The sequence below is a fragment of the Apium graveolens genome, chromosome 7, assembly GCF_009905375.1.
Source record: "Apium graveolens cultivar Ventura chromosome 7, ASM990537v1, whole genome shotgun sequence".
Taxonomy (NCBI): domain Eukaryota; kingdom Viridiplantae; phylum Streptophyta; class Magnoliopsida; order Apiales; family Apiaceae; genus Apium; species Apium graveolens.
In genome coordinates, this window is record NC_133653.1 from 142,750,619 (window position 1) to 142,763,089 (window position 12,471).

The 12,471-nt window shown below is 35.0% G+C and overlaps 1 protein-coding gene and 1 pseudogene across 1 annotated transcript; one reads left to right on the forward strand and one right to left on the reverse strand.

Moving 5' to 3' along the window:
- The first annotated feature begins 230 nt into the window (after positions 1-230).
- Positions 231-2,119, forward strand: LOC141672294 (anthocyanidin 3-O-glucosyltransferase 2-like; annotated as a pseudogene).
- Positions 2,120-3,278: 1,159 nt separating this feature from the next.
- LOC141671433 (protein STRUBBELIG-RECEPTOR FAMILY 8-like) lies at positions 3,279-11,774 on the reverse strand. The gene is made up of 16 exons (XM_074477682.1): positions 11,245-11,774; positions 9,571-9,703; positions 9,390-9,461; positions 9,208-9,273; positions 9,044-9,115; positions 8,882-8,953; positions 8,638-8,709; positions 8,494-8,559; positions 8,318-8,383; positions 7,918-8,237; positions 6,279-6,532; positions 5,269-5,540; positions 5,049-5,184; positions 4,377-4,519; positions 3,876-4,032; positions 3,279-3,711 (listed from the first exon to the last, which is right to left on the reverse strand). Exons 1-16 carry the CDS (start codon positions 11,345-11,347, stop codon positions 3,559-3,561), a joined length of 2,157 nt encoding a protein of 718 aa, XP_074333783.1. The 5' UTR covers positions 11,348-11,774; the 3' UTR covers positions 3,279-3,558.
- Between the last annotated feature and the right edge of the window lie 697 nt (positions 11,775-12,471).

Sequence of the window (12,471 nt, forward strand, 5' to 3'; positions counted from 1 at the left end):
CTTCTGTTAATTATGTTGAATCATCTGATTTTGTGCAACTTACGATTTGGTCATTTAAATTTTGGTGTTCTAAAAAATATGATGAATTTAGAATCAATTTCAAAGCATATCATTGATAAAAAAAACTAAGTGCGTGTAACTACTAAACAAACTAAGTATATATTGTTGCGTGTAGTCTTAATTTTATCAAACAAATGGTTCACATAATTTGCTCTTGTCATGTCATTGTTTATCTCTTTCAAAATATCTTATGGTACGAACAACAAATTTTATCCTGTCTAGCTACTTGCATATAAACTTGTGAATCGATCTAACTGTTACCCTATTATGTATGTCCATAAAACACATTGCTGGTGAGGCTTGGAAGCAATTATTACAATGAAACCCATGCAAACTTCAAATGTTTCAACTCCCCGAGGGACCATCGTTTAAGTTTCTCCCAGAGCAGCTGTAGCATATTATAGAGTTTGAACTACATATTTTTGTCAGCTTATTCGAAATTCAAGTCCGAAAAATATGAGAGGGGAACTAATATTCATCCCTGCGCCGGGGGTAGGTCATCTGGTATCTATTATTGAGTTTGCAAAACTTCTTGTTAGTCGGGATGATGACATTTCTGTCACCATCTTGCTAATGGATCTGCCTGCAGACTCCGACTTGGCAGCATTTACTCGCAACCTTAAGAAAGATGCCCCTCAAGGCGTGGTCTTTGTAGATATCCCTGCTCTAGATGAGACCACCATGGCAGAGATCATGTCCATGCCGTGGTTATCTTTTCTTACTTCGTTCATTGAAAAACAGCAGAGTCAAGTGAGAAATGTAGTTGCAATAATTGTGGAACAGTCCAAGACTTCTAAGCTATGTGGATTTGTCATTGATTTATTTTGCACCTCGATGATAGAGGTAGCAAATGAATTCGGGGTCCCTGCATATACATTTTTCACTGCGAGTGCTGCTTTTCTTTCCCTCATGTCTAATATCGAAAGTTTGAAAGACGACGAAAGGCAGGAAATTTAAGAGCACAGGGACTCGGAATCTAAGATCTCTCTGTCGGGTTTCTCTAACCAGGTTCCTGTTAAGATTTTGCCTTCAATGATGTTAACTGAGGAAGGGTCTGCTCACAACAAAGCTACAGTCCGAAGAATTAAAGAGAGCAAAGTTATTCTGATCAATACTGTAATGGAACTGGAAGCCCCTGCTATCAAGTTCATTACCGGTGATGGAGAACCCCTCGCTATCTACCATGTAGGCCCAATAATTAATTTCAAGAGCAGCGGGACAAGCACCAAAGATAAAACAACAGAAGAGGCCATTATTACTTGGTTGGACAGCCAGCCACCTTTGTCGGTGGTGTATTTGTACTTTGGGAGTATTGGAAGCTTTCACATAGAACAGGTAAAAGAAATAGCGCAAGTATTGGAGGTCAGCGGACAGCGTTTCTTGTGGTCTCTACGACGTCCATCTCGACAACAGAACAAATGAAAATTTCCAAAAGATTATGAAGATTATAATGAGGTGTTACCGCAAGGATTCTTGGAACGAACATCAGGAATAGGAAAAGTTGTTGGATGGACACCGCAAGTAAGTATCCTTTCCCATCCATCAGTGGGAGGATTTGTGTCTCACTTTGGATGGAACTCTACCCTGGAGAGTATATGGTATGGTGTACCCATAGCCACTTGGCCGATGTTCGCTGACCAACAAATTAATGCATTCCACTTGGTGGTGGAGTTGGGGATTGCAACCGAGATCAAAATGGATAACAAAGTAGACATTTTTGCAAACATTGAATCAACACCGGTTGAGAGATCACAAGAGATAGAAAGGGGTATAAGATGTCTGATGGATGGTGAAAGTGAAATGATGAGAAAAATGAAAGAAATGAAAGAGGCATGCAGAAAAGCCACTGTACAGGGCGGCTCATCTTACACTTCACTTGGACAGTTTCTCCAGGATGTTAAGAGCATCATTTAGAAAGGACAATGGAGCATGTAACTATATAAATACCAGCAGCAACCTTTCATTGTAAAACGGATGTTGTGTTTCTAATGACTGATAATTATATAATTGCAAGTACATCACTGGCTACTGAGTAGTGAATGAATACATGTAGACTTCTTTTTTTGTTTTGCTACTTCAACCATGCAATATAGTATACAGACAAATCGCTAAACCGCATCCAGCCGCTTAACCATTTGCAACGGAACCGCCTTTGCGGATAATCGCGAACACGGGTTGGTTGTGGATTTAAATTTTAAAAACCGCTCATTCGCGGTTTGGATGCGGTTTGGAAATAAAATATATTTCCAAAAATATAGTTGATATCATATAAATTAATAAGTATACACATTTATTAACTAATCTTAGGTTAATGTTAAGACTTCGTTTATAAGATTCATAATCATTATAAGATATATAACAAAATAAATGAAAAATGTAATCAACATGTAATTTTTTTTATCCTTCTTATTTCTCTTCGCCTCCACATTTTTGTATGTTTTTAATATCTTTACTCCACACGGAACATTAGTTTATATTCTATTTTTGAATGTACTTATCACGTAACTTAAACTTCAATTTATTAATATTCCGAATTTATTTTTTTGCAAATTATTAATTATTTTAAAATGAGTGGTTTGCGGCAAACCGATCCGCAATAACCTCAAATTCGCAACCGCAATTGACGCGATTAATCGCAACCGCATTTGCGGTTGCGGATGACAATTTACTAAAACCGCTTTCACGGTTTGGTTCAACTTTTATCTCAAAACCGATCCGACCGAACCGCGTACACCCTAATGCAATATTTTCAATTTCCATTGGAGAAGCGCAAAGATGCTAACTTAGATTTTGAAATCATCACATCACATCATAAAGTTGCAAAAAGGAGCAAAAATCTACTAGACCATTCTTCATAAGTTGATAATTTATAATTTGTTTTTACATATTATAAGAAAAAGTTGAAAACCAAACTCTTGCTACAAATTCCGGAACTGGAACACATTACCATTCGGACTAATTATCTATTCTCTTCACATTTTACTTGTATTATCATATAGATAAAAGATTACTAAATTACTATGCACATTAGCATCAATTTGTAATTAGTCAAGGAAAATACTCGTTTGTAATAGCCATTGTTAATTATTTACATTTTTTATGAAAAAAAAAACTATAATGGTGGAGTTTCGAAGAAATCAAAACGCTGGTCTTGTAAAAAATTGATGATAGGATCAGTTGAATTATTTGGAGATTCGAGAAGATAAACAATGTCAATATTGATATTAACAAAGATTTTCATTCAAATAGCAAATCAATTTGAGAAGATGAAACGCATCTTATAAGTTGTCTTCAGTTAAATTATTATGTACCTCAACTAATTTACAAACCGATTGAAACGCAAGGATAAATATCAGCCATTTGTTGCATAAATCTTTGCATGACTACGACTACTTCAAATCAGATGCTGATACTTTTACCTTCCGACTGCAGTTTCACTCTTGACCTTCGCATGCTTGTATACAAAATTGCACAGATCCTCCCGTAACTTTGGTATGGCTAATAAGACATCTCATATGCCTCATGGTCCGGGGTTCTGTATATGAAGCCTGAATCCTCACTTGATCGCCTTTTAACTACACTGGCCCTTTGCATTAATCGAACCAGTGCTTGCACAACTTCAGACATGGGTGGCCGGAACTCAGGTTCAGGCTTCCCAACAGAATACAACAATGATAAGATTTTTTTGTGTGTGGGTAAAATAGAAGACATTTTTTGCGCAACTGAATATTACTAGTCATGTGCCCTAGAACACACACACACACAAAAAAATATATGCTGTATTATTTTGACTTCAATATTAATAGAGATTTTACCTGAACACAGAGAGCGATAATGTCGGCAAAACGTGACAAAGACTTTGCGGCATACATGCCATTAAGGGACGGATCAACCATTTTAGCCAAGGCGTCAATATCATGGAGCTGGGGAGTAGCCCATCTTACTAGAGACTGTTCTGATCTCACCCTTGAACTACACAAAAAAAATTGACCAGAAAAAGAAATCAAGGTTGTGAAGTAAAATTTTAGATTATAATACTTTCCTCATCCAACATATTAATTTAATGTGAGCGAAATCTAGGGCAACTTTAAAAATAACACAATTCATTAGATTTTCAAAAATAATGAAGCTTCTACGTAGTAAATAATGTTACCGCTTAGGCAAGTTAATGATGATTGTTTAAGTTAAGATATGATATGTAATTAACTTATTAAGTTTAAATACACATCTGGATTGACTTTCCGTAGCTCTTATTATTGCAGGTTGAAGAGAAAAATGTAGGATTAAATTTCATGACGGTGCAATATAAATTGTACCTATCTAATGGCTTGCGACCTGTTAAGAGCTCCAACATCACTACTCCAAAGCTATATACGTCACTTTTTACGGTGTATAATCCAGATAGGGCAAATTCAGGTGCACTATATCCAAATGAGCCAACCATCTGAGTTGATGCTACCTGTTGAACCAAATGTGAAGTATGTGAGAGAGAGATTTTGTGTGTGTGCGTGTGTAAGGGAGCACTACGTCAACCAATACATGTGCGGGCCAGCCTATCGTAATTTGTCTTTTACAGTTTTACTAAAATTTAATTGTCCCACAAAGAGAAACTAAAAAAAAAACCTGCCTGCCAAATCTCCTCACAATTTGAAGTTGGTTTGAGAGTTTGCAGGTATTACCAATTTACTACACCTGGTCATTTGATGTTGAGCATTCAAATGTCAACAGTCATAGTAGAATGAAATCAATTTTGAAATTCTACACAGATACCTAATTCTTTCCCCGCATACTGCGAGGACTCCACTTAGGAAGTCAATGATTCAATGTATTCCTTGTCAAACATTCATTGAGCACTTCAATGAAAACAGTATTCTCATTTCAATAGGAGGGTATACTATCTTGGGGATGCAGGTCGGCTTGATATCCTAGAAACAATCACAATGCAACTATGTTCAAAATTGTAGCAGTTGTCAGACCCATGAACGTACCTGTCTCTCTGTATTTGGAGTTAGAGCAGCTAAGCCACAGTCTGACAAATGTGGATTGAGTTCTTCATCAAGTAAAATGTTTGCTGACTTCAAGTTCCTATGAACAGCAGAAGGAAGACATACTTCATGCAAGTACCTGCCAGAAAGAGATGCTGATAAGGACGGAAGCCTGCATTAAGTCTAAGAGGAAGATACTAAAATTTATAAATATGAGACATACTCGAGAGCTCGCGCAGTGCCAAGTGCTACTCTAATACGTGCATTCCACGTCAGCAATTTGCTCCTATCATCAGCAAAGTACAACAAATCTTGCAAGCTACCATTTGCAATATAATCATGAACCAGAAGACGTTGACCATGTTCTGCACAATATCCTGCCAACGGAACAACGTTCGGATGCCTAAGGCGTGACATATTTGAAACAGCTTCAAGAAAATTATCTTCTTCTTGCAATGACAATGCTGCATTGTCAATCTTCTTAATGGCCATCAGCTAAAGAAATTAAAAGCTTAGATTGTTAATCCAATTGAAAAAGTTTCTGCTAGGGTTGCAGGGAAGAATCACTTGGAATTAAAGAAGCTAGAAGCAGGGACTAAACTAAAAAAATGATCATAAAACAAGAGTCGTGGCACCCACTGGAGATTTTAAGAAAAATTACAAACACAAATAATACAAATGCATATGAATTACAAATAAGTATGTCATGAGGTGAAGGTATCAAATATTTATATATAAATTTATAGTCTACACTGAACTTTTGCCTACATGTGTGAGTTATTAGCTTGACGAGATGAAAGTGTGATCTTTGATATTTTAAGTACATAGAGACACGTGCCATACCTAACTCGAAACTTGATTGTCACGGTAGCTTTTCATCATCAAATTGTATATGCTAAACTATCCCCAGTTTCTCATGTTATACTGACATTTTTGGGTACATAATATGTATTTGGCGATCCAAGAATAGATAACAATTTTCTCATCAATATGCAAAATTCGTTACATGAGTTTTTCAGAGTTAAATTCTAACAGTAGAATAGCTTTTAATATACAATTTGTTCGCTTATTTTTAGTTTTAATCAAGGAAATGACAAGATATGTGTAGTTGCTGCTGGGTGACTTGTCATTAGAAAATCATAAATCACTTTCCTAGTAATTTGTCTTATGATAGCATGCATTCAAGTATATTAGTATATGTAGTGCAGATAAACTCATGAAAATGTAAAATACCTTCCCATTGGAAAACTCAGCTCTATAAACGCGTCCAAGAGAACCTTCGCCTACAAGATTATCTTGACTGAAGCTATTTGTTGCTGATTGTAGAGTAGCAACACTGTATGATGTAGCAGTTATCGGTGATTTTAGTCTCTTTGCCGAACCATTTTTTCCTTGCAATCTCTCAATCACCAAATTTTCTGGAGGGGGGCTCAAGTTTGCTGTAGTTGCAGTGGTTTTTGCTCTGTGTTCCCGCGCCTCAGAGTTAACTATAAACGAAATTAGATGCAATATTTAGTTTTATAATACAAAAAATTAACTGTTAGTACACCACTTCAATCTTAGCTAATGTTTAAGGATCTATTTATTATTACTTATCCTAAGGGACGCCAGTGAAGGTTTGTCATTTAAACAAGTATACCCAAAAAGAGTAATAATAACAATGTTGCCAGAATAGATGTAGCAGATTCACTATTTCCTAAAAAATCGCAAAAAAAGTTTTACCAAAGCTATAGCTTTTAATTATTTCCGAATTCTTGTTTGCAGAATAGAAACTGTTCAAAACAATAGATGACTACCGAGTAGTACTGTAGTAGATACAAATGAAATTAAAGCAAGATAAAAATACATACTTTTTATTTATATACGGAAACTAAAGATCGATACAAATCAACAAAAATCCCATAAGGTTGTTCCATCCACTACATGAAATGAAAATCGAAGAGAGCAGCAGCACCAAGGAGTACAGATTACATTTGTAATAAATTTTTCCGTCATGGAAAAACCAAAGAACGAAGAGTGACTATAATGTTATACACAATAAAGTAATTCTGTAAGATTAGATGAAAATGGAAAAGCCATGACCCTAATGTGAAATAAGGTAAACTGAGTGCAGAAGGCCTACTTAAGATCAAATGTATCCTGCAACTTAAGTGGATGCAATCTTGTAAAATGTTTTGGAGATTGAAGAGTGTGTACTAGCACATATGTAACTAGGAGCACCAATTTGTTATCTTCTAAGCACGATTAATGGATCCCCTGACTTGTGCAACATTGATTTATTTTATCTCAAAATCAATTTATTCTATTTCTTACTACTTTACCTTGTAGCCTGAACTCTATTAGAAGAGAAATTAGAGAATGCAGAAGAAATACAAGGAAGCGAAATAAATTTCCATGTATAAGCCCAATTACTGATGATGAGTGAGTGAAAGTAGTATGTATTGAATAAATTTAATAAAATAAATAAGTAGTGCAGAGGGATACTTCCAACATCTATAACTTGATGTAAGAGTATGAAGGTCTAACTTGAATTCTATTTTTTAGAATGAAAGTGAAGGTAGTTTCACCCCCTCTCTCTTTTTTTCCTGCTTTCGGTTTTAAGTCTAGACCAATCCCTTTAAGTGTCAATTATACAAAAACCACAGCTTCCAATCGAGTATGGACAGACAACTCCATTAAAAAAACATGAAGAGTTCATGTCACATAATTATTGTAGTAAACAAATGAATTCAAGAACAAATAACAGCTAAGATGAAGACATAAAACAATAGACTTTCTATCATCAGAATACAGAACACTTGTAAATGTGCAAATTCCTTCCAATATGCATGTTTCTAATAGAATTATACTACGTAACAGAAAGGGAACGTACCTTTCTCAAGAATTACAGGAAGCCTCCCTCCCGAAGTAGCTATGTTGTTCTCTTTCTTCTTACCCTTTTTCGCGCAGAAAACAAACACAAGAACAAAAAAAAGAAGCAGCAGCAAAGAGCCCACAATAATTCCAATAATAGGTCCAGCTGTTAGCCCTTTCTTACTTCCATTGGAAGAATCCGATGGTTTGCCTCCAGAATCCCGAGGCGTTTGTGAATCAGGAGAATTGCTGCGATTTTTATGAGATTTACCAGGTGGAGGTGGGGTGTATGGTGGAGGAGGGGGAGCAGGACCATTATTAAATGAATTCCCATCATACCTGTTATGATTTTAACATATTAGAGCCTGAGGTGAAGGATGGGAAAATCACGAGCAAATTTTTTTGACACGACAGTCTACCTAAAGTTAGGGATAGAAATGAGCTCTCGTGGTATCCATCCATTAAACTGATTGTTTGCAACATTTCTGAGGAAAATTGGAAATGTAAGATGACTATTCAAAAAGCAACCCCATGGCCCACAAATAGTATGAATCTCTATATCTGGATTAATACACCATAAAAAACCTAAACTTACAAATCAGTCAATGGCAAACCAGAGAGTATATTTAGAGAGCCGGTTAATTGGTTGTTCTGCAAATGACTGTCAAAAGCATAAATTTTAGAGAATTTTCTTGATTAATAGAATATATAAAGACAAAAAAAACTGCAATACACTCACAGAGTAGATAAATTAGACAAAGTATCTACGGAGGCTGGAAGATCTCCGCTGAAATTATTGGAAGAGAGATCCCTACATTACAGAAACGGGCACCGACTTGTTTAGGATTAGGTCTAAACGGATATTTGTTAAATCAACATACTTTGATGAATGAATGAGCTGGAATAGCCAAACTTTTAAGGAATAAAAATTAACAGCAGTAAAAGGATATCTATCAAATATGAAACCGACTGGAACATCTTACATGGTTGCAAGGTCAGTTAGATTCAAAAAGATGTCTCCAATAGACTGAGCAAGTGAATTACTGCTAGCATTCCTGCAACACAAACCAATAAGCTTAGCAATTTTGTAAATCACTGAAATTTAATTACAGAAAGAACCATTACATTATAGAGAAACCACCTACAAGTAATTCAGAGAAAACATGGTGGCGATAGAATAAGGAAGATTCCCACTCAAGTTGTTGTGCGCAATGTTCCTGCATCCCATAAAGGGCTAGAGTCAGCACTGCAAAAATATAGACTCGACTGTAACTTAACAAACCTAAAAAAAGTAACGATCAAATATTACAAGCTTGTAAGATTCGGTGGTAATTGATATGGAATTGCATCATGAAAGTTGTTTCCACTCAAATCTCTGTCATAAAAAACAAGAACAGTTGCAAAAAGACAAAGAACTGAATTAGAGAAACGTCTAATTGAAGTACAATAACTGTAAACGCATAACAAAAATTTACTAAATATTTTCCTCACAGAGTTCTTAGCTTTCCAAGGCTGTTAAGCATGTATCCCATTGTCCCACTGAGTCCTAGCCCAGAAATTTGACTGCCACGACAGCATGTTGCATTTTAGTGTTCAAATTTGTAATTGACTTGTATTGAAATTGAATTTCCTGCATACATCTACTACGAGTATTCTGAATAGACACACTTACATGGAAACAACAGAAGACCCTTCACAGGTTATTCCCTTCCATGATTCTGCACACGGATCACCGCCACTTGATTTCCAACCAGTTAGCTGTGATGGGTTGTTTAGTGACATATATAGAACCTGAAGTGATTGAACTGCAGTTCGAAAAACACCAAATTAAGAACATTTATTTGCCTAAAATTAATACTGTAAAATGTTAATATTAACAGTGAAGGCTAGAATCTCTGTAGATACATGTGAATGTGGTATTCATACATTACGACTGAATTACAAAATTAAACCATGGGCTAACATTTTATCTGGAATGAAAAAGATAAAGATAAAAGTGTGTTGATAACATTCACTCCCACATCAGAACATGTGCATCCAATTACTGTACATATAATGTAACTCTAGTAATCTGCAACTAATTAAATCAAATAATGACTTCATTGATGAGTTTTGAGGGGTCGATAACCCATGGTTCCTTTAAGTTTTCTCTGCATAAGGAATCGTAATTCAACTGCAGTCAGCCTGTCACGTGTGGAATCAAAACCAACTTTGACAAGTTAGATCAACTCACTTGAACGGGTTGTTGCATACTGAGGAGACATAAATATTGTGATGTTATCCAACCAACAAAAAGAGGTTAGCATTGATTGGGACATGAAACTGTAAATTTTGATATTGCATTATTTCACAGTTATATGAGGTCAACACTCGGATAACACTCATATTGCATCGATCATTAGAGGCTAGACTAGCTATACGTCTTTTTAGTCTTGTATTTGTTGTACATTACCAGAAAGAATATGTAAAACAAAGGGGCTAATATCTTTGGATTACTTTTAAATACTTAAAAACCGGTGAAAATTTGACCCTTATGAACGAAATGCAGAAGTAAAATTACAAACAAAGATCCAAGGTTTATGTGGAAATTTCATCCTTCACTCACATGTTCAAAATTTGATAAACCAAAAGAGTAATGAAATATTTCCTTTCATTGCCCCAATAAACCCTCAAATAGGTGATTGTAAGAGGCAAAGACAAGCTGCCGGATGTCTTAAGTCTTGCATTTGTTGTACACGGTAAGAAAGCATAGCTATAAAGAGTTTATATTGGTGGATTACTATAACTAGCACAAACAGCCAATGGTATACGATCCTCAATTCACATTATATAGCAAACTAAACAATTACGAAAAAACATAAGCAAGCAACATCGAAGTACTAACTTCCCCGGTATATAGACAACCAACATTCTAAACAAAGATGCTCATCCGCACATCAACATAACATTACAGCCTTAAAGGCACTCTTCACTTCTTTTATGCATCCCCAAATCTCCATTTGCTAGAATTGTTTATTTTTTGAAAGGCCAGTTGCGAGAATTGTCAGTAATACTGAAAAGTGGAGTGCAGAAAATCTTCCACACTTACATTACCAGCAAAAAGTTCCCACCTTCACTCACTATCAGTTCAATACATTAAACAAAATCATAGCCCTAATAAAGATTATCAAACATTCGATAAACTGCTCAATCTTTTTAAAACCCCATTTCAAGAATCAAACACAAATAACTCCACTACTCAAAACAAAAAGAAAACAATCAAATGCATTAACTAATTTATTAAATCCGAACAAAAAATTAATAAACCACACACATATAAACACAATTATATATAAAAAAATATTACCATCAGATGGATCAGTAGTCCCTAGAACCAGCCCAAAATCAAATATTATCAGCTCCACAAGAACCAAAACCTTCAAGAAAAATCTCCAAGTGTCTCTCTCCATCTCTCTCTCTCTCTCTCTCTCGCAAGGACACACTAATAATAAAATTTCAATACACAAGAAATCTCTCTCTCTCTGTTTCTCGCTCTCTCTCTCCCAGAGAGATGTACCAAAATTAAAAAAAATAGAGAAGAAAAAACAATAACTTGGCCTAATAAAGAAGCAAGATCACCATTAAAGTGTAAGCTAAGAAGAGTATATAAAAGCAGTAGGTAACAGCATTGTGTGTATACAACTCAATTGTATGTATAATAAAACTCTAATCATCACAGCATCCTATATAATGTGTGTGTGTGTGTCGGCTGTAAAAGGAAGCTTTTATTAGATTTACAAATCAGTGTAAAGTCATGGATACATAAGACTATACAGTAGGGAAGAGGGCATTAATTTATCTTGTCGAAAATGGGTCCGAGGTTGGTAATAATTACGAGAAATGCCATTGTAGGGCCACCGACGGATGGGGGTTGGACTGGGATTTTATAATTTGGTCAGGTATAAAGTGGCGGATTATAAAGGGGATTTATTGAAATTGACATTTTTGTCCTTATCTTTTGTGTTTGTTATCCATTGTTTTTGTTAGAAAAATGAGGAGAAAATTACGTAACCATGACATATATTTTGTGTTTTCGGTTCGTTTATTCTTTACGGATGAATTTTTCTTTTGGATCCCAATGAATTAGTTGTCTTTTATTTTAATAAATAAATAATCTCGAGATAAAATATAAGAGATTTTGATTTCAATATTATTCATTTATCGAAAGGTTGCAGTTTCATATATTTTTTGATTCGGAAAAATGCATGAAAAAATGAATAAAATTTATTTTTAAAGTTCATGTATCTTTTTTAACAAATATAGTTTATAATATTACAAATGAATACTTGTTCTATGAAAAATTTCGGGATAAGGGAGATATCAAATTTAGTACCTCAGGCGATAATGAATAAATTCATAATATTCAACCGTGTTAAAAAGTTCAATGTATTAAATATTTATTGAATGTACCAAAATCGGGCAAATAATGAGTCAAATTTTGTTAATTATGGTTAATAAATAATTAAATATTAATATTGTACAGTCGTTAAGAAAAAAACATGAGATCTTGCTTGTTACGAAAATAAAAAATGTA

Excerpts from the sequence above, each read along its gene's own strand:
- LOC141671433 (XM_074477682.1), bottom strand. The coding sequence starts at position 11,347 with ATGGAGAGAGACACTTGGAGATTTTTCTTGAAGGTTTTGGTTCTTGTG. Across the intron at positions 5,185-5,268 it reads GGCACTGCGCGAGCTCTCGA|GTACTTGCATGAAGTATGTC; the intron begins GTATGTCTCATA and ends TCTTTCTGGCAG. Across the intron at positions 4,033-4,376 it reads GGTCGCAAGCCATTAGATAG|TTCAAGGGTGAGATCAGAAC; the intron begins GTACAATTTATA and ends TTTTTTGTGTAG.